We start from the raw sequence: 20,223 nt of genomic DNA on the forward strand, positions 1-20,223 counted from the left end.
GGAAGGAGTGTTTCTTTCAGTTGTTCAGTCATCTAGAGCCCAGGAAAATCGCAAGAGTGATTCAGTTTCCTTTCCCTGGGGGAAAAATAGTTACAGATGTGCCTAAAATTTTAAATCTGTGGGCTTTTACCCATCTCTACCACTCATCTTGGAACTAAATGTTCCTGATGGGAAGATGATGAGCGTCCCTACTTGAGGGACTTGAAGATTTCTTGCAACTCTTTCCAACCCAGTATCCCAGTCTCTTTAGCACTGTTATTTGTCTTCAGATAAAGCAGTATCTAAATTACCCATGCTTCCCTGGTGCTGTGTATTATTTCACATTAGGATAAACTGAACTCCTTCCATTCCATGCTGTTTTAGCAATTTTCAAACCAAGATTGAGAAAGGAATCTGCAGTATTTCACCATGTAACTGTAAACAGTTGGATAACCTAAAAAGCCTTTCAAGCCGTCTTAATATTGTTAGTGTCACTAAATATTTAAAGAGGAGAAAAACACCTCCATTCTCTTTTTTCATTAAAATTGGCACAGAAGCAACTAGAAATTTTGCTATTCAGATTCACAGCAGAACAAAACAAACCCCCGCTTCCAAGCCTTGTCAAATGACAGATACGCAGGTTTTCTTCTCATTGTACCTGCGAGTTGACTTAATTCGGAAAGCTTAAGACACTGAGTCTTGGATGTTCTTTTATGTTAAAAGAATAGATTAAATACCTTAAATAGTTTTAAAGCAAAATCTAAGGATTCATGTCCTATCCTACCATCTATTTCCTATCCCTTGCCAAACTTTGTTATTCAACCTGTCTGCATAGTTTCCTTAAAATCTTAAAAATCTTTCTTAGTATCATATTAACATCTTACTGAATTCAACCTTTCTGATCTCTCCTACCAAGAGTCTGTCTGATCTGCTGTGGGTGCCACTAACGATCATCGCTGACTTCTGACCCGTGTTGCCTATGCCTGCCCTGCCAGCGGAGGAAGGAAGGAGAGCACAGTGAATCTCTGAAGTACTTCCATTGCCATTGACCATTAAAAACTTGACTGAGCGAGAACTCTCACTTCAGCCTGTGAATAATTGGGGTTTTCAGGAATGGCATGTGTCAACACTTTGGGGTTTTTTTTTAACCTACATAAATGGAGGAGGAGGGGGTATTTCTTTACAGCCACTGAATCTGCATGTGCACCATAGTGGTGGTTAGGCATTGTTTAGGTCCTCTTTCTGTAACAGTTCTGAAAATGTAGTTTTCTTCAGTTCGTTCTTCTGTTCACTTTAGATGGTATGTCTGAAGCACCCAAAGAGGGTGGTCAGGTTTTTGTGTTGATCTTCTTGGATGTTCTGTGATGATGGGGTGTTCATTAAATACCTGATGCTGCAAGACATGTCACCGCCTGGGCAAGACCGCGCTGTGTCTCGTCTCGTGATGATGGCTTCCTTACTTCCGTGTTGATTGCAGCAGGCCCTTGAACCTCAGTTGCTTCAGTCTGGTTCATTTTGCTTGTACAGATCTGTCTAAATGAGTTTATGCCCACCTGTGCATTGTGAAGATCTCTGATCTGAACAGGTCGTCCCAGTCTGTCACCAGTTCCTCAGCCTGTTCACATGCCTCTTGATAACTCCAATGTCCTGTTTGCCAAATGTTCCTTTGGTGTGCTTTCTGGTGGTTTCTCTCACTGTAATCAAAGTATCACCCCATGCACCTGGAAAACTCACTGGCCATGTGAATCCCAAAGCAGCAAATCACTTATGAAGAAACTCCCAACGCCTCTTGACTCGCATGCTGCTACCCCTGCCTGGACAGACAGTTTCTATGGTTGTCTTCCCCTTCCTGGGGGCAGTGTCAAGGCCCTTTAAAGACATCATGCCCGGCTGTCTGTCTCAGACAGAATGTTCCTTTGGTGCCAGTACAAATTTCCGAATCCTGATTTCACTTAATTCAACCAATCGAGAGAGTTAAAAATGTTCTAGACTTCAGCTGTACTTCCCGTTTGGTTTTGTTGCACTCACAAACAGGAACAGTTCAGGAAGCTTTAATAAAACTGTCTCTATCCATTGACGAGATACCAGATGATGGGCTGCATTACAGTATGTTATGAGTCTGCCTGCATGAACATCAGCCTTGCCAAAGGCTTCTCATGCCTCCTCAGTAAATGGTATGTAGCTTCACTCGCATAAACACCAGCTCGTTTGGGAAAGGTGCTGCGTTCAGCAGGGCAGTGCTGGGATTGCTGTTCCAGTGCAGAGTTCCAAAAACCACCAGTCGGTGGCGGTCAGCCCGTTTCTGAACAGATACATCTGGTGTCACTCAAAGATCGGGATGGGGAGGGGGGAAATTATATCGTGTCTAGTACTGTTTGCTCCACTTTTTACAGTGTCTTTGCTAAAGGCTGCTTTTTTGGGTGAAGGGAACAAGGTATAAGAACACACTCTAATACTTAACACAGCAACGTGCCCCATGCAAACGGTAAGGCCAGAAGGTCTTGTTTTGTAATAGTTTTGACATACCCAAAGTTACAACAGCTCTGTGGAACACACTTTGGAGTATCTCGCAGATAAATGCATTTTCTTCCTTAAGCATAGCAAATTTGTCTAATGGTATTTACTTGTTTAGCCTAATTTATTGTGATAATAATGGTCTGCTTTGGAACTAAATCCAAAACAGTATTTGTTGCAAGAGGATGCATGTTTTTCAGCCTACAGGGTGCAGTGGGGAGGCTTGTCCTGAGAGCTGGAATTCTCCAGCTGTTATCGTTCCTTTCTTTTAGACTTGGTTGTATGCTACTAGAACCAGAAGCACAAATAAGCACCACAAATAGTTTTCTGTTCTACTCTGTATGTTCTGGAATTTGTGCAGCGTTCAGCAAGAACACCGCTATGGGTGCCAAAGAATTAATGATTTTTTTTTAATAACCCTATGGTGGGGTGGCCTACTTCTACATCAGGAAGTTTATGTCTAATGAGATATAGGCATTCCCCTCTCCATATTTCTGTCCAATATATGCTGCAGGATAAGCAAACCTGTTGTGTTGCCGCATCAAAGCTGAGTGTGACTAGGTCCTGGCTGAGTAATACAGCTTGGAGAAGGAAGGTTTGATAGAGCCCAAGATCATCAATATTTATATACTTATTTTGTGTAAATATTGAAGAAACCTTGAGGTAGAAATTCAAAATTTCTTGGTTGTTTCGCTTTCTGAAACCAGAAAGTGAGTTCATTCAAAGCAGGAGCTTACGGAGCACCTTTCCTTACGCATACTTGTAGCTGCCATAGTGGTTTGAGTTTGTACACATCTCAGAATGGACTTGGACCACCAAAATGGAGACTCACAGCTCTCCTGTTAGTGCTCTGCTCCCCTTGGCCTTACTAATAGACTGAGCACTGGAACACGAGGACTCGCCAAAGGAACTGGTGTGTTTATTCCATTACTCAAATAGCTATTACGCAGGTGAAGCCATAACAGCCAATTAAGACCACACAAAATCATAACACTTGAGAATAAATTATCTTCTCTGAATTTAACCCCAAATTAATATTCTTTGAATATTCTTTTCCCAACTTTTTCACTGCAGAAGAACAGTTTGTCACCACAGTACAATAGTTACAGCACTTTATCTAGTTATTGCTCTGGAAAGAATAGTATGTTTTACTCATTTAGCAGCAGGAGCCTGCCACCTGGCACACAAACTATTTATGTAAAAACCTTGCTGTCCCACAATTCATTATGTGCTTTTCATAGCTCTTGTTGAATGAATTTATGAACGTGTAAGATGTCTTAAAGTCAAAAGAGTCTTGAAATGACCTCTCTTTTAAACTGGGAAAGTTAAAGTACTTAGTACATAATGTAGTCCTTGATACCCATTGCCAATGTTTTCTTTAAACACAATTCCTTGCACAGCAGGCTGGAAATAGTGTATTAATGCAGACTAGTTTTTCATAATCATTTGATATTCTCTTCCCCAGACTGGCTGTTCTGTAGATGTTCACACCTGTAACATTCAGTTACTGTTAAAAGTATATGAGAAAACTCACTGAGTTTTCTAACAAACAGGTTTACAGACAACTGAGTGGCCAGTAAATGGTAATGATTTCAGCTGGGAGTTTTTGACTCTAAGAAAAAAAATAAATTATGGCACCCTAACCAGAACTCAGAACCTCACCATACACAAGCTTAACATATGTATATAGATATATTTTCATGCATGTCATGCATGCTATTTGTGTCTTCATTCCCTTTCCTGTTTTTCTTCCTTTTGCAATGGTTTTCCATTCTATTCATTTCCATACTCCTAGCCAGGACCCCAGAAAACCAAAGGAATAATTTAAAAGGAACAAATTTGGTTGCAATGAGAAACGTTATTTTCCCAATATAAACATCTCAACACATTACAACAAGCCTTTACCTTGCAAGGCAGTTCTTTTACTTCTGGTAGAGTATAAGCTACCAAGGTACAGACTGTACTTACAGCCCCTTAGGTTAAGTGCTTCACTTATCATTTCAAATGCGGAATCTAATCAGTCAGTCATGTAACAAACACACCTAAAGCTCTAGAAAGTATAGATGTTCGGCAATTTATATTAAGATATATATTCTGAACATACAGGAAGTTGTTTTCTGATTCTGTCAAATATCTGTGCTAGTCCTTTTCATACCATCGTCCGTATAGAGCAGCTGTCAGTAGGCCAGAAGATGTTCTATTTTTGCTTATGTAATAGTGGTTGTTTTTCCAGCCCATGTCATCAGCAAAGTCCAACGTAATACCAGATGTCAGCAGTAAAGGAAAGATGTAAGGGGTACTCATATTTCCCCATAGCTGGAAATCTATCAGAGCAGTGGCATCTGTAACCTCCTGTCCACAAGTGCTAAAGCTGAGACCACCACACTTTACTAATGCACAGGCCTGGACATAGTATGTGCCATGCACTGTATGGAGCCCATCAAAAACTCCCAAAGCATATAATTCATTGGTTAAAACAGCTCTGTGATAATTTAAGTAACAACAAAGGGTATTGGCACAAACCTGGAGCTCTCCTTTCTGCCCCCATACAGGAACTAAAGTAAAGTTGTCATACATCATTTCTGCATAAAATAGGGGCGGTAACTGTTCCTTTCCTTTTTCTGATGCTCTGCCGGCAGTCTCTTCTCCCTCCTTAAAGCAAACTTGATCATCCAGTGAGGTGCTTGTAAAAGTCTTGCATGAGTGATGTAAGTTCTCCCTGAATCTTTTATTACTTTCCAAATTGTTTTCATAATCTACGGTAATCACAGGAATTTCTGCTACTATGAGCTTGCCACCATAACTTTCCATGTTGTGGTAGATGGATGATTTAACTGGAGTGTATATGCCACTCCCTGTCATGCCCAAGGTAGGGTGGTGGATGTTAGCTGCTAAAATATTGACTTTGAAAGCTGTTGCAAAAGCTTGTTGAAATTCTACAGCAGACAGGAGTGGGAGCTGGTTCATCCAGGCAGTCGGATATACAACTTGTTTCACGTTGTATCGTCTGATGAGGTTCACTGCAGGCTCGAAAAAGAGTATATCAAAGCAAGTGAACATACCAAACTTGCCAGCAAAAGGGGTATCAAAGACTTCATAGTCAGGCTCTGGAGGGGTATCAAAAGCATATTCAAAATACAGATTGTGTTTGCGATATGTGGCTACCAGCATACCGTCATCATTGAATGCCACATTGGTATTGAACTGGTATCTTCCATCAGTTGGACAGTGAGGATCAGTGTACTCACAGGGTTGCTTAGTTCCTAAGTTTGCCACAAGGAATATTTTGTTCTTCAGTGCCATGCAGCTCAGACGCTGAAGAACCTGGAGAACAGTATGGGGAAACATAAGCGCTTCAGAATATCAAGGAGTAAGTTTTGCTTAAGCAGCTGTAACTTACTTAATACTTTTCAAATTATTATTCTCAACTAGAAATTGAACATATTTGACCGTATCTGTAAAATTTAAAAGTACCGATGATTTTGTGATGAAGGCTATTAGAACCAGTAGTTTTCTAGACTGAAAAGTATTTCAGATGCTAATTTCAAAATAGCACTGAAAAAAATTATCTAGGTTTTCTTTTCTGAGAAGTAAGTAAATAAATAAATCTATCTCAAGGGCGTTAATTTTCAGAAACTTCTGCTGCAGGAGCACCAAGGGCTTTAAAACACCATAGGTAAACTAAAAGCTTTGACAAGGCAGCATAACTGATCTGTGCGTGCCTTTAGAACAGCAAATGTCTAATAATGATCGTTGGCACTGCAATGGCTTGTTCCTGCAACTAGATGTTTTTACTGTAAATTTAAAAAAAAGTTATTACTAGCTACAACTTAGAGAAGCAGAGATGTAAACAGATAGACTTTGCATAGTTATAGAAAAGAAATACAAAAAGTTACAGACTACAGTATTACTGGGATGTTTCTTCCACGCCAGAGAGCTGTACCAACGACTGCCAGTACTGCAATCTCCAAATAGGATCTGAATGGCAAACTAAGTTCTTACTTGCTTGTCCATGATCATTGGTAGTAAAGATTCATAGGCCAAAGTAGGTCACCATTTACAACTGTGATTCATGTTTGCATGCAAATTTTGCTTAGTAGGCACATGCATTACTTTCATCATATTGACTACTGTAATGTTAATAAGAATAAACGGTTTGTATTACTAAGCATGGTTATTTTCACTTCAGGTTAAGAACAATCAATGAAAATACTATCAGGTCACATCTTCTGTAATCACACTTGATCTGTCCTAAGTTGTGACTTCTATTACATTATAGTAGGTCAAGATGTGTTACTTGTGCCAATCATTTTACACACAATCACTGAGTCAGAATGTTCTGATGTCATTAAGTCATTAAAACTGAGTAACGAGAATGCATCAAAAGTGAAGATACAGCTATGTTATGTTATATAAAACAATGTTGTTCAAAATAAAATCACACACAATGTATCTTATTAGAGAGCAATTACCATTTCATAGGTTGGGGAGGAGGAGATGATCCAAATGGCTCATAAACAAGCTAATCTTCTTGCATGTATGTATCTAAAACCCTCCTCTGGCAAGAATGAAACCAGCACAAACTAAGAGTCCATGAAAACAGAATCTGGTACTATGAGTTCTTAAACCATGTGCTTACTTCCCTAAGCAAAACTACTGGAGCTAGTTTCCCACTTGGAGCACAAACCTAGCATTCAGTTATTCCACCTCTCTGCAGAAATCACTCCTACGTTTACCTCTGTGTCATTGAACAAATACGGCTCTCTGCAGGGATTCCACTTCACAGAGTGTGAATGCAGAACGAAATCTAAGTAAGGATAAATGGAGCTTCTGGTGAAGTTGAAGCCATGGATTCCATCTTCAGGAAAAACAATGATCTGTGCCCCCTGTATGTAAAAAAAAGACATGTTTTGTAGGCAAAGCAAAACCAACCTAAATATGGAAGGAAAAAAGGGAATATCATGGCTAAAAAGAGCTAAAGAAAGTTAAGGATTACCCAAGTATGTTTTGACAAGAATGTAGTTTAAAAATATCTTTTCTTTGACTTCATAGTAGGTGCAACTATGTGTGTAAAAAAAGCTTATTTAACCTGACACATACGTTTAGCTTGAAAAACAACCCATTTGACATTATTTTAAGGCCATGCAAATAAGAGCAGACTTTATCCAAATTCTTACCAAAAGTATTCTCCATTCACATCAGCCAGGAGAATGACATCATTCAGGTTAAAGACTGATAATGTTAAAATTTGTCTTAATGTTTTTGTCAGAATTATGCTATTTGCAGATGAACTTTGTCAGAGGCGCTGTACCTGTGTCAAAGCTGCAGCATCACTTAGTCCGGGCTACATACCTTGATTAGATATATAGGGTTGGATAGGGTATTGGAGTATTGTTTTCAGAAACGCCTGACTGTGGAAGCAATGCAGATTCTGGCAGAAATGTAGCTATGCCAGAGCTAGGCTGGCTCTACCTCAAGTTCAGGGGGATCTGAACTGTTCCTAAAAATAGGGTGGATTCCTCTTAAATCAAACACAGCATCACTCAAGTTCCTGTGACTTTTCAAAACTCAGTTCAAACGTGTTATCTATGCTATGGCTTTGGGATAATTTATGTGTCTTGGATGCAATACTGCCTATAAATAGCTATTATGCTTCTGGACTGTGACACCCAGTCATCTGAACTTCTCAAAAAAAGTTGTGTTTTCCAATTATATAAAAATGGTAATGCTTCTATTCCAGAACAACAGATCTGCGAAACTTGCAAGTCAATTCTCTGTGTAGGGACAGTAATGCCTGCTTCCTCTGACTACAACCAGCTTTGGGTTTTCTTGGGGAGGGAAGGAAAGGAGGCTCTGCATACGAACAGCCAGAAATACTAGTCTCTCTCCTCTAAATATATTCAGACTGAGAACCATTCCATGGAGGGTAGGAGAAAGGAATGGAAAAGCTTACTTCCACAAAGCTGTTAATGGTGGAACATTCATTTCCAAAGCATTTAATTTCCTTAGTTTTTAGAAACATTCAGGAATTTCCATTGAGAGCACTGGAATAAAATCAAACCCAAAGACAGCTGCCTGTAAGACAATCTTTCAGTAAAAACATTCCATTTAAGAAAACAGAAAGGAGCTAGGTACTCAGACCAAAATAGAAAATTAATTTCCCTATACTAAATAACTGTAGGCGTGTTTTTCCAAGCTTGGAATAACTCAAGTCAGGCGAGCTGCTAATTGGCCTGATCTCTTTCAGAGCTGCTGGCAGGTCAGAATGTCTGAAAAAACAGACCATAGTTATGTATATAAATATGGCTTTAGTTGCCTGGGAACACAAATGTGAAAGATTATCCTCAAATAGCACTTACTCTATATATACATAGGACAGATGCAACTGCTACTAAGCTGCAGCATACCTGTCTTGCAGCAGCTACTACTTGCTCTTCATAGATGTCTAGGTTTCTGCCCATGAGTTCCAGCGCAGACTGTCGATCAACCAGGACTGTCGGGTTAGGACTCAATATAGACTCGTGTTCATACACAGCAGCAACATAATGCCCCTCCTTCTTAACTCTTCCCAAGACAACTTGATAGCACAAAAAGCAGACGGACAGCTTCCAGCACAGATCCACCATGGTGTATGCCATAAATCTAGAGCAAAAAAACCCAAGTGGGGCAGGGGGAGCTTGAGCAACAAATCATGCCAGGAATTTAAATTATTATTAAATACGGACTGTAACTGAGACTCTTAGCAGAGTTTGAACTGAGTGTGGGGTTTTTTTAAATTCCTGAATGACTACGTGCATATTGTTTCTAAACCTTAAATCTATCTATGTTGGTGCTTTAAATAACTGTGTCCTGTTTAAAAGCATTTTAGTTTCATATATAGTTCTACTGATCTCCTTGCTTGGTCTCCCTTTACAATTAACTTCAGCATTCATTTACAGATTATTGCACCATATATCAAAGCATCTGTGGGAAAAGTTAGAAGCAGCTCGCAAATTTGCAGTTTCTCCCCCAGCTGGTGATGGGGCATGTATTTAAAAGTAGCATTTCCTAAAATTACTTGGACACGATATTTAGTATTAAAGTAGAAACAGAACTTATTTTATCAATACAGAAACAGATAATTGCCAAAAGAATTACAGGAGACACTACTTCTGCATTTAGCTATCTTTCTATCATGAAAATGCCTCTCCTGATGGATTATGGATTCACTCTATTCCAACTCCACATACCTAATTTAATAGACTAATTTGTCTCACATGGTGCAGCTTTTTTCAACATTTATAAAAATGTTGAGCACAATTCAGATTTGCATTCCTCCTATACAATGCAGATAAGTAAGGTTAAAAAATGCTTTCATAATAATAACAATAAAGCAAAAATCCATACAAAATGCAGAAAATTTGCATTACTGAGCTCTTCTTAGAAAGAAATGAAGAATTAGTGAGTCTGGAAGGCTGGGGCACTCTTTCCAATATGGGCTCCCCATTTAGCCTTTTGACTTCCCAAACTGGGAATATACTTACTTATACAGAGCAAGGACTGACTGACACAGTCAACGGCTATGCAATGCTTCAGAAATACTATAGAAATGCCATGTTATTCACAATTATTCTCACAACATGAGAATTCTGTATTTGTCACCACAGTGTTACTAGTATCATTAAGGAATTAAATCTTGAATATCAGTGAAGCTGAAAGAGCATGCAGGAGAGATGCACTGATGCTATATATTGATAGCCTACAGTCTCCAAGTTAGGTTGCTGACTTTTTAATTGTATTTGCTCTTTGGTAACTCTTATCCAAGAAAAAAATGTTCCAAAAAGCTCTTAGCGCCTTTCAATCTTTGTGATCCACAACTCCCTGAATTTTTCCAAAGCAAATACAGACTGAAAGACACATGCATGAAGAACCTTCTCCACTTCCCATTAGGAGTTCAGCTGGAAAAAAAGATCAACTTTAAACTAATCCCATTTTAATTTTTATTCATGTTATATTAAATGTAGTTTTGTACCTAAAGAAGAAAGCCTATGGCAAGTTAACTTAAAATATCCCTTTTCTTAAATTGCAGAATGAAAAGCAGCTAATAAGCAACCCTCAATACTGTTGGGTTTTTTTCTAAACACCAACTGGTTTATTATCTAACAACGAACAAATTGAAGTGTGAGGAAAGCTATTCAAAAAGCCTTTAGGAAGTAGTATCTTAGTTTAAGCCATTTGTTTGCTTCCATGAGCTCTACACGCTATTTGCAACACTGGTTTAATAGCAATACAGTGCCATGTAGGACACAAAAATCATAACCTTAGTGTCCACGGTAGGCAGAAGACTTGTTTGCTCAACAAAAAAGCTTTAGTATCTAATAACACTTGTAAGAGTGCAGGAGTAACTTGGCTATTAGATGCTGCTAAGCTTACCTACATATTCATATTTTCCTGAGCCTTAATATGCTGATCTGTCCATATATACATGACTTCAAGGGTAAATTTAAGTTGCCTAAAGCACAATGAAAACAGAATAAAGCCTTGGCATCCCTGTAAAGAGTTGTATTAAAGATACTCCATTTTTATAAACAGTTTTGAGAAGTGATGTACAATAAGCTACTTTTGCTATTCTGCATCTTGAGGAAAACACACGGTACTTATGGGGGGGGGTGATTTCACAATATTTATCAAGAATAGAGGATCCTACTTTGTCCTGTGCAGCTCAGCTTTGCAAATGAAGTACCAAGGTACACGTGAAGATACAAAGCAGTAGCAGGGGGAGGGAGAGGAGAGATGGGAAGCCTCTAACAGTTAAGGAAGCACTGAAAACACACTGGGTTGCATTTCACTGACAAAACTCTCTTTTCTATTTCTGTCATACCTTCAGAGCCAAAACGCCTATTTAGGACAGGAATGGGTTCTAGTCAGCCGTTCCTCAATAAAGTTATCAACTAAGATGTAATTAGAATTCATCATTACTAGTGATGGAAAAAGTTGGAGAGTTTTAGATCACAGGATGAATTGCTATGCGTTCGAAAAATAGCCTTTTGGCCTTCTAAGCCAAACACGCTAACAAAAAAAATTAACAGGTAATGGGCTTCTACAGAATGTTGTATTTTACAGACATGCTTGGAGAATTCTTATTTTTCTGGCACGGTTTATTTCCTGGTGGTCAGAAACACTCAAAGTACTAACCTGAATCCCTTCCTTGTTTAGATACGCAAGAAGTTTAGCAATGAACATCCCACTACACAATCCCATCTGGCTGAACCTGGGCCAACTAAAATAATTTAATAAATCAAATCATTCAATAACTAAAATAATTCCTCTGAGTCCTTACCCTTGGTTGCAATTACTGCTAGTCCCACAGGTGATGGCTGAGCACTTACGCGAGTGCTCCCTAATGCCTCCCCCCTATTTGATAGCTTAAACAACAGAACCCTGGTATCTAATGGATTGCTTCTAACAAGGAGAGCTGTGACAAGCCCCAGGGCTGGGCTTGGGGATAGTAACCTTTCCAGCCACAATAAGGATACCAGCAGGGTTTACTCAGCCCTTAGGCTGTGAGAGTCCATGTAAGTCTCAGCCACGTTCTGTTTTTTTTTCCCTAACGGGAAGTGCTACACCATCTAATAAATCCTTTCCTTGAAGAGAAGTTAATTTGTTCCGGGTGTACAGAGCTGTCCCCTCACCTGCACCGTGACTTTAAAAGAAATTTTCATGAATGGAAATGCTTTATAATTTAATCTCTTTTTCTGGCCCTTTCCTGTGATTTATGTGGTCTTTTGCCTGGCAGATATGCTTCAGTAGGATCATCTCACCCAAATATAAGTATTTCATAGCAGTATTACTGTCACACAGTCACAGTATTCTAGGTACAGTTCTATACAAAAGGTAAAAAGACTGGTGTTTAAGCTTGGATGCCAATTCAGACAAGTTTTTCCCCCAGTCACAGTGCAGACTGTTTTCCTATACAGTTTTTCAGAACCATCTAATCTCAGTGCATTGTAAAGTAAATCATCCAGTCACCCACTTTTCAACAACTTTGGAAAACTTAGGAGTTTGTCAACTCTCACCATACATAGATGTATACACAGAGAAAGGCAATATATATCCTGCTTCTTAGCACTTTTATACTCAGAAGAATCCAACAGACTGTGAAATGTATATTGGCTTTTGCAAAATGAGAACACTGAAATTTGCCTAACTACTGCATAAGCTACATCCCGAAAGGATGTTTGCCTCACTGCCACTAAATTAGGCCTTAACAGGGGAAATATGTAGTTGATATATTCCAGACATCAATTGTATTTTATAGTTTGTAGGCAATAAATGGGCACAAGCAGAATATATAGTTTCTTCTGATGAGATAAGACATCCTGTAACTCAAGTAATTAAAGGATGTGTAGATAGATTTGTGAAAACACAGAAAAACAGACATATGGACTCAAGGACGAGTGAAACTGAGAACACAAGTAAGACGATAAGGAGTGATTTGTTAACATGAGAACAGCATTTGGGGGATCAAAGATTATTTGACATGAAAGATACGAGAAGAACAAAGGAAAAACAGAAGTTTAATGTGAAAATATTGAAAAGTGTGACTGGAGGAAAATGACAGGGTGAAAAGTGCAGCCAGAGGAAGACTACTAACTTCATCCCTTGCAGATCCCCGAAGGCCCCTCCGAACCACAAGAGATGCGCGCAAGTGGGGGTGGTCTGGGGTGGAGTTATGTTAATAGATACCTGAAATATTAAAATAACCCCTTGGAAACGCCACGAACACAGTGTATTAAAAGGTGAGTTCGGGTATAACCAGCGCGCCTCTGGTTTTGACCATGCGCCCAGCGCTGTTTGCCTTTGTTCTACAATAAACTTGTAAAATTCATGAAATTCAGCTTGAGTGCATTTCTCACAAGACTATAAAAAGCAGAAGTAGCACAGCATTAGTCTGGGTCCTCTTAAGTGATCAATAAATAGCAAGTGCCTGTTAGGCTATAGTAATGTAACCAGTAATCATTACTAGGGCAAATATTAAATTTGTTATAAAAAAAATAATTAAAAGTCTTTTTCACATTAAGTGATATCCATGAATTGTGATGTTGCCGTCATTCTAACACATAGAATATATAATATAACAGCTCCTACACGGATGTAAAAATACAGGGAAATTTAAGTTTTTTTCCACTGATCCCTCCAGTCTCCTGCTTTTATATGCTGCACTGTACTTTAATACAGTATTTTACTGTAACAGCTTTTTATGAAGTTTGGGGTTTTTTTTTAGCAACGCCATCATAGCTCAACGTAAACAGGTATCGTGCATTTCCATTTCTGAAAAACGTTTTGTGCGCAACACATTATATAACATTGCTCTAGCTTCCTGGCTTTTATCCAGAGGCGCAATCTGTTTTTAAAGAACGCTGCCCATTCTAACACAGTGTTATATACATTTCACAGCACTCCTGAAGCATACTTCGTCTCATAATTAAAAGATCTATGTGACCTCACGGACAGAGTGCGGCTGAACTGAATGCCGCTGTTGTTGGCGGTTCAGCCCGAACAACTCAAGATGGCAGCACAACCGACAAGTCAGGGGGTGGGGCAGAACCTGTTGTCAACGGTGTCACCCCTCGGACACGGGCAAGCCTGGCGTGGCCAGGACGGGCACGGCCAGCTACACCGGCGAGGACGGTGGAGAAGCGTCTCGCACTCCGCTCCCGCTCCTCCTCAGGAACGCTGGCGCCGGGTACCTCCACCTAGAAGAACCGGTATCGCGTGTGCCCCGCTCTGTCAGCGGGCTCCGGCCAACTCCACAGAGCCGGGGCGGGGCGGGGGTGACACTGCCCAGGCGGCCGCCCCAGTTAGAACCGCGGTTCGCCCTCCGCCTCCCACAGGCCTTCCGGGTCGAGCCGCCACACCGGCAAGCGCGGCCTTCGGGGAGCCCGGGCCGGGCAGCGAAGCCGACCACCCGGCTCCCGCCTCCCCCGGTTCGAGGCCGATCGCTCGGCGAGGCGCGGAGCGCTGCCCGCACGTCCCCTCGCTCCCGCCGGGACCCGCGCAGGCCCGTACGCTTCCCTGCCCCTTACTGCGGGGCGCCGGCGCCCGTCCCAACCGCCCATCGCCGGCCTCCGCGCCCGCCGACCGCTTCACGGCCGCCCCCTGCCGGCCGCTCCGCGCGCGGCACCGCCAGGAGCCTACGGCTGCGTGGGAAGCGTTAGGCGCCTCCCGGCCTCTGATTGGGTGCCCGCTCTAGCCAATAGGAGGCTCCCCCAGCCTTCGCCCCGGTCCCCGCGCCGCCTTGCCCACGGGGGTCAGAGGTGGGTATTCGCGGCCCTCGCGCCCGCCCCCTCCGCTGTCTCATTGGTCGGAAGGCGTGCCACTCGACTGCTCCCGACCTTCGGCCGGGGGTTCTGTTCCGCCCGCTTCCCCGGTGGGCGGCTCCGGCCTGGGCCTGGGCCGGAATCGGAACGGGAATGGCCTCCGGGAGCGGTGCGGAGGGGGAGGCTGTCAGCGGGGCCCAGCTCATCGCTGAGTCCCTCAAGGCTCAAGTAAGAGGGCGGGGGGACAGGCGAGCAGGTTCCCTACGGCGGGCGGGCAGGGACGGTTCCCGCCGGCCCCGGGGCCGCGCCGGGCCGGGTGAGGCCACGGGTGCCCGCGGGGCTGGGGAGAGGCGAGTACGCGCGGCCGGACTCACGCTGGGCGCCGCTGCCGTTCTCCCGGGGTCGGGCGGGAAGGGCTTGCCCCGTTCCTGTGTGGGAAGGAGGGAGGTCCCGCCGCAGCCGGCCAGTGAGCGGGCCCCCGGCCGGTCCCTCCGCCGCCGCGGGCAGGCGCGAGGCGGTGACTTTCCCCGGTCCTTCACTTCTTCCTTCTTGGTGTTCGTTTGCTGTGAAAGCGTAAAAACATGAAGCGCCACGGGGAATTTTCAGAGGAGGTGAAGTTGACATACTGAGACACCGGAAAATGGTGTAGCAGGGATGTCCCCGGTAAGACGTGGTCAGTAAAAAGCACTAAACATCTGCTGACTGAGGAGCCGGGCTGAACCGGTTGTTCTGCTCCTCGTAGGCCTCCAAAACCCGGTGCTTTCACAACTACAGAGGACTGAGCTGCAAACGCCAGCTGGCGTCCTATAGGTTTCCACAGCGGCCTGCGAACTTCTGGGATGTGAATATATATATATGTTGCTACAATTTATTTTTAGACTTCCTGTGTAGTTAGTACGACTGTGTGTGGCACGTGCTTATTAAAGCTATCTTTTGGAAACAATTCTGATTTCTTTTAACATTTTTCTTTTTTAGAATATCGAATGCATGTTTGGCATTGTTGGTATTCCTGTCACTGAAATTGCAATCACAGCCCAAGCAGTTGGAATAAAATATGTAGGAATGAGAAACGAACAAGCTGTAAGTATATATCTGTAGCAGGACCAACCCTTTCTTTTAACTATTGTATAACAGAATTAAATCCAATTCATGTTTCCTTACTAGAAGGAATGTGGTCTATGAATGTTCCTGTCCACTTACAGTCATTCCGGAATAAGGGAGAGCATTGAGTTGGGTGTTTCCTTTTGCCCTTCTTTACCCACTTCCATTTTTAAGTGCCCCCTACTGTTCTAATAAGAGAATTGCAACTTTCTTCATTTTTGGATGCCTTTCTCCAGTAAGGGAGAGAAGATAGGATGAAAATAGGGAGAAAAAGAATTTGAACAGAGTATTCCAATACAGAAAGAAAAAATTAGATCGATTTTGTCTCCTTCGAGTAATATACTGTCAGATTTTATTTGCCACTTTTGGGGAGGCTCATCCAATCCATTTTTGGTTTTCTGTAGCTTTCTATAGATTTTCCAATCTACTTTTCCCTTAAATTTTTTTACTGTCATTGTCTTTTGCTGATGTCTTCCCTTCCAGATTAGGAAAATATTATCATTCTCTCTCTAACTAGTAGTATTTTAATGCCTTTTTTAGGACTTTCTTAGCTACTTTTTTCATTTTTGCTTAGAAGGATATTTTACTTAGGAGTTATTTCCTACAGGCCTGAAAAGGTAGGGTTTTTTTTTTCCTTGTCTCTGTTCTGTTCTTGCAGTGTCCAAAGAGGAAGGTTTTCCTGCTGATAGACTTGTCCTGACTATTTTCAATAATAGTGATATCTTTTTTTCCTTAACTGTGTTTTAAAAGTTCACTAAACAGCAAACCATAGAAAGTTGTAATGCTTCTGAATGCTCAAAATCAAGCACGAACGTACACTTAGACTCTCGTAGTTGTATGTATTTGAGCTTTGTTGTCTGGGTATCAGAAATTAGACTCAAGCTCATTATCATTTTGATGTTATGCCACTAGTTCTGGTTTTGTTTGGTTTTCCCCAGTAGTAACTCTTTAAGCGTCAGTAGTTTCTTAAGTGATTTGAGGTTGAATATAATAACCTCAGGTTTATACCTCATTTTCGAAGATAGCTATACAAGCTGGCTAGCTATTGGACTGCTAGCAAATCAGCCATCAGCTTTCCATACTCAGAGTTGCTCTACTACGCTTGTCAATTTTCCATAACTGATGCCAACAAATAATTAAATTGCTCAATTATTATCTTATCAGGAGGTTTTTCTTGTGTTTTAACTTGGTTTTGGGTCTTGTCTCTCTATGAACACTATTAATTAGAATTTTCCCACTTTGTAAAAGGAATTCCTTCTAATATTCTGGACCTGCACAGTATTCAGGTGCCTGTATTTTGTACCAGTGTTCTTTTTCTGTTTTCCACCGTGTAGTTCATAGCCTTCATGGATTGTCCCAGATGTCAACAAAGTACTTCTCCTAAATCAGGTGGTCATGAGCTGTATGTTTTTGCTGTCTAATCCTTACATCCTTATTGGAATGTGAGAATATACAGAGGAATGCATGTCTCTGTATGGAAAATCTGTACCATGTGAGAGAGGCAAACATATATAAATATGTTTAAAGGGTGTATTTGATTCCTTTGAAGGGCTGGGAATTCAACATGGTCTTTATATTCCTGTAGGCCATTTAGCCAGTATTCTAGTTTTAGCTTTGGTTATGAACATGATTAAAATTAATTTCCTCATGTGTCTGATTAACAGAAAAGACTGCTTTGCACTGCCAAATGAGATGCTGTCCTATTTATCACTCTTTATTAGACTCTCTTCTGTTAGAGTGAAGAAGACAAGAAACGTTCTGTTGTGTAAATGGTGAGATACTTTTGCTTAGGGGAATAACAGTAATGTGAAGACTTGTTAAAACATCAAAATGTCAGGGTTTCTCTTCTTTGGGAAGTGGAAAAGGATGAGCAAAGATATGTCTTGTAGCGGGGATTTGTTTTCTTTGTCTTCAGTGAAGACATTGAGTGCTTGGCAGAGGAGAGGGTAAAAGGTTATGCACAGTATATTCAAGATACACTTAATGTTTACACATGTCATAGTTGTAATTGTCTGAGTTTATTAGTTGTGTTGTCTGGCTGTGGAGGATGTGTATACAGCTGCTTCCTTTATTGGTGAAGGCAGCTGTATAATAATCTGAGATATATGAGTTTTTTCCAGGGGTTGAGTTTCTGCCTCATTTCTGGGCCAGGTGTAGCAAAAGCCCATAAGGCTGCAGAATAAATTGTTTGACTAGAAAGACCACATTAAAGCATGAAGTTAAAACCTAAGTAGTACTACCAATATCCGTTAGCTAATCTCCTGTGGCCTGTAATATGCCATAAGTTTGCTAGAAGCAGTTTAACCTGTGTCCCATATGCCCCTTGAACACTGAATAGTTGTGTTGCAACTCAATAGGGGCATGTGTTTTGTGTACTGTCCCTGGATAATTAGAGATTTCTGTGATTGTTTAGAAGACAGATAACCCAGGTCAGTTTTAAACTTCAAAAAAACCCTTTACTAGATTGTTAATCATTAACAACACACATTGCTAATGTTTAGTTTTTAATCTTTAATAATTATCGCTACATATTCAAAGCAGTCTCTTCTTGATAATCGTATCCTAAGTTAGTCATGAGCATACAATATGCTGGAGCTGGTGCAGTTCCAGCTGCTGATGGTGCTAGCTGTCGAGGGAATTGGGCTTGACAACCCTTCAGTAAAGGCAGCTGGAACTAAAGTGGGTATCTTTTTTTCTCCACCCCTTAGATTCAAGATCTATTTTTATAAGACCTTTTGGTCTCTGAACAGGTCTTGCCCCTTGGCCTCCATGTCTGGACTATGGACTGTGTGGTGCTGGATGGCACTTTCCGAGGCCAAGACAGGTGCCTTATCCTGTTGCACATCTGTTGCTTTTCTTTTTTGACTTTATTTTGTTTTTTTCCCCTTGCTTAGCCATTGCTGCTTTACCTAAAGCAAAACAGTGTCTTTCCAGATCTCAAAGTTGCACTTTTTCAGTGATGAGTAATTGGCCATGAGCAAATTGTTTGTTATTCTGGGACCGCCACTTTCAACCTGTGTCCTTATTTTCAAGGCCTGCACTTAAGTAGTATGTGGTAACAAAAGACATTACGTACCGAGCTCAGGTTCATACAGCAGGTTCTCGTAATAGGTCGATCACAAGCTCTGCAGGCCAGCCCTGGAACATTGGGCATTAGGTACAATTAACATAAGGGCCTCAGACCTGCCCCTAGGCATGGCAGTGCTGTTTTAACTGGGCTTAAGCATTGTTTACTCACTATGTTGTATTAGTTGGCTTATGTTTGAGTTGAAAACAGACTAATTAAACCCTGCTTAGTGTGCTTGTACTTGTATGGGAGGAACAGGCCTCTGCTTTGGCTACAGTTCAAACCCAGCACTCATGGGTGGTTGCAAGCTTTTGAGTTCAAGTGCCTACATCTAGACTTCCTACGTTTCTTCCTAATGTCGATTGTGGGTTTGATGGGCAATGGCATTTTATATGCCTGCATCCTTCTTGCCTGTCTGAGGAACATAAGGATCTGGTTTCAGCTGATTATCTGTTAAGGTCACAACACAGTTGATGAGTGCTGTTATTGACATTTTAGTGGTATGGGTGCAAGGTTCATCAGTAAAATGGGGTTTCATTCTTACTGTTCACACAAAAAAATCTTTTAAGTATACCTTCAAAATTATTTACAATCTCCTCTCCTCTAAATACAGATAACTTTAGTCATGTTGCTTTCTTGCAGAAAGAAGCAGTAAAAGTTTTAATGGCAATGACAGTGCATGAACCCAAATTCTATGTGCTGCTTTATTTGCCAGTTGGTTCTAAAACATGATTGCCATGGAAACTCAACACCATGCTTTGAGCTCCATTTACAAGTTTTTTTAGTAACACCTACTCCAAATATTTCTAAACTTTTGCACACAGATATGTCGTCAAATTGTTATCTAATTCTTGAACATTAGTAACATTTTTCTTCTCCATGTTAGAGGCATATGAAAAGTAGAAAGAGATTTTTCTTTTCAATGTACTTTTTTGTCAACAATTCCTTATCCTAACGCTGCAAAGAAAATGAGGATTTCTTATTATTCCTCTACTAAGCTCCACACTTTTGCTCAGGCAGTTGGTCTGTATCTGTAGGAGCATGCAGATATTAAAGATAGTTTCTCTGTGTAAAAGCTTCTAAGAAGTCTGTGTTTTCACTCATTTAAGCTGAGATTGCTGTGTTACCTAGAATTACTCATAGGTTTGAAGAAAATATTTAGTAGCTCTGTAAACTTTTAGAAGGAGCTTTTATGTTACTTATTCTTCTTGCCACAATAGTACTTAAAAAAAATAAAAACCAAAACAAATAAATAAACAAAAA

General features: G+C 41.1%; 2 protein-coding genes across 2 annotated transcripts in view; one reads left to right on the forward strand and one right to left on the reverse strand.

The window, feature by feature from the left end:
* Nucleotides 1-3,391: 3,391 nt before the first annotated feature.
* BTD (biotinidase) lies at nucleotides 3,392-15,431 on the reverse strand. The gene is given in 5 exon segments (XM_069772360.1): nucleotides 3,392-5,817; nucleotides 7,230-7,379; nucleotides 8,901-9,135; nucleotides 15,167-15,293; nucleotides 15,296-15,431. Coding segments are annotated over 5 exon segments (1,818 nt in total). The 5' UTR covers nucleotides 15,417-15,431; the 3' UTR covers nucleotides 3,392-4,632.
* Nucleotides 14,837-20,223, forward strand: part of HACL1 (2-hydroxyacyl-CoA lyase 1) — a 33,670-nt gene continuing 28,283 nt past the window's right edge. The window contains exons 1-2 of the mRNA XM_069772372.1: nucleotides 14,837-15,020; nucleotides 15,768-15,872. Of these exons, the coding sequence (XP_069628473.1) occupies nucleotides 14,946-15,020; nucleotides 15,768-15,872 (180 nt within the window). The 5' untranslated portion in view covers nucleotides 14,837-14,945. The remainder of the gene's footprint in view (nucleotides 15,021-15,767; nucleotides 15,873-20,223) is intronic.

Source organism: Haliaeetus albicilla, chromosome 2, assembly GCF_947461875.1.
Source record: "Haliaeetus albicilla chromosome 2, bHalAlb1.1, whole genome shotgun sequence".
Lineage (NCBI taxonomy): Eukaryota > Metazoa > Chordata > Aves > Accipitriformes > Accipitridae > Haliaeetus > Haliaeetus albicilla.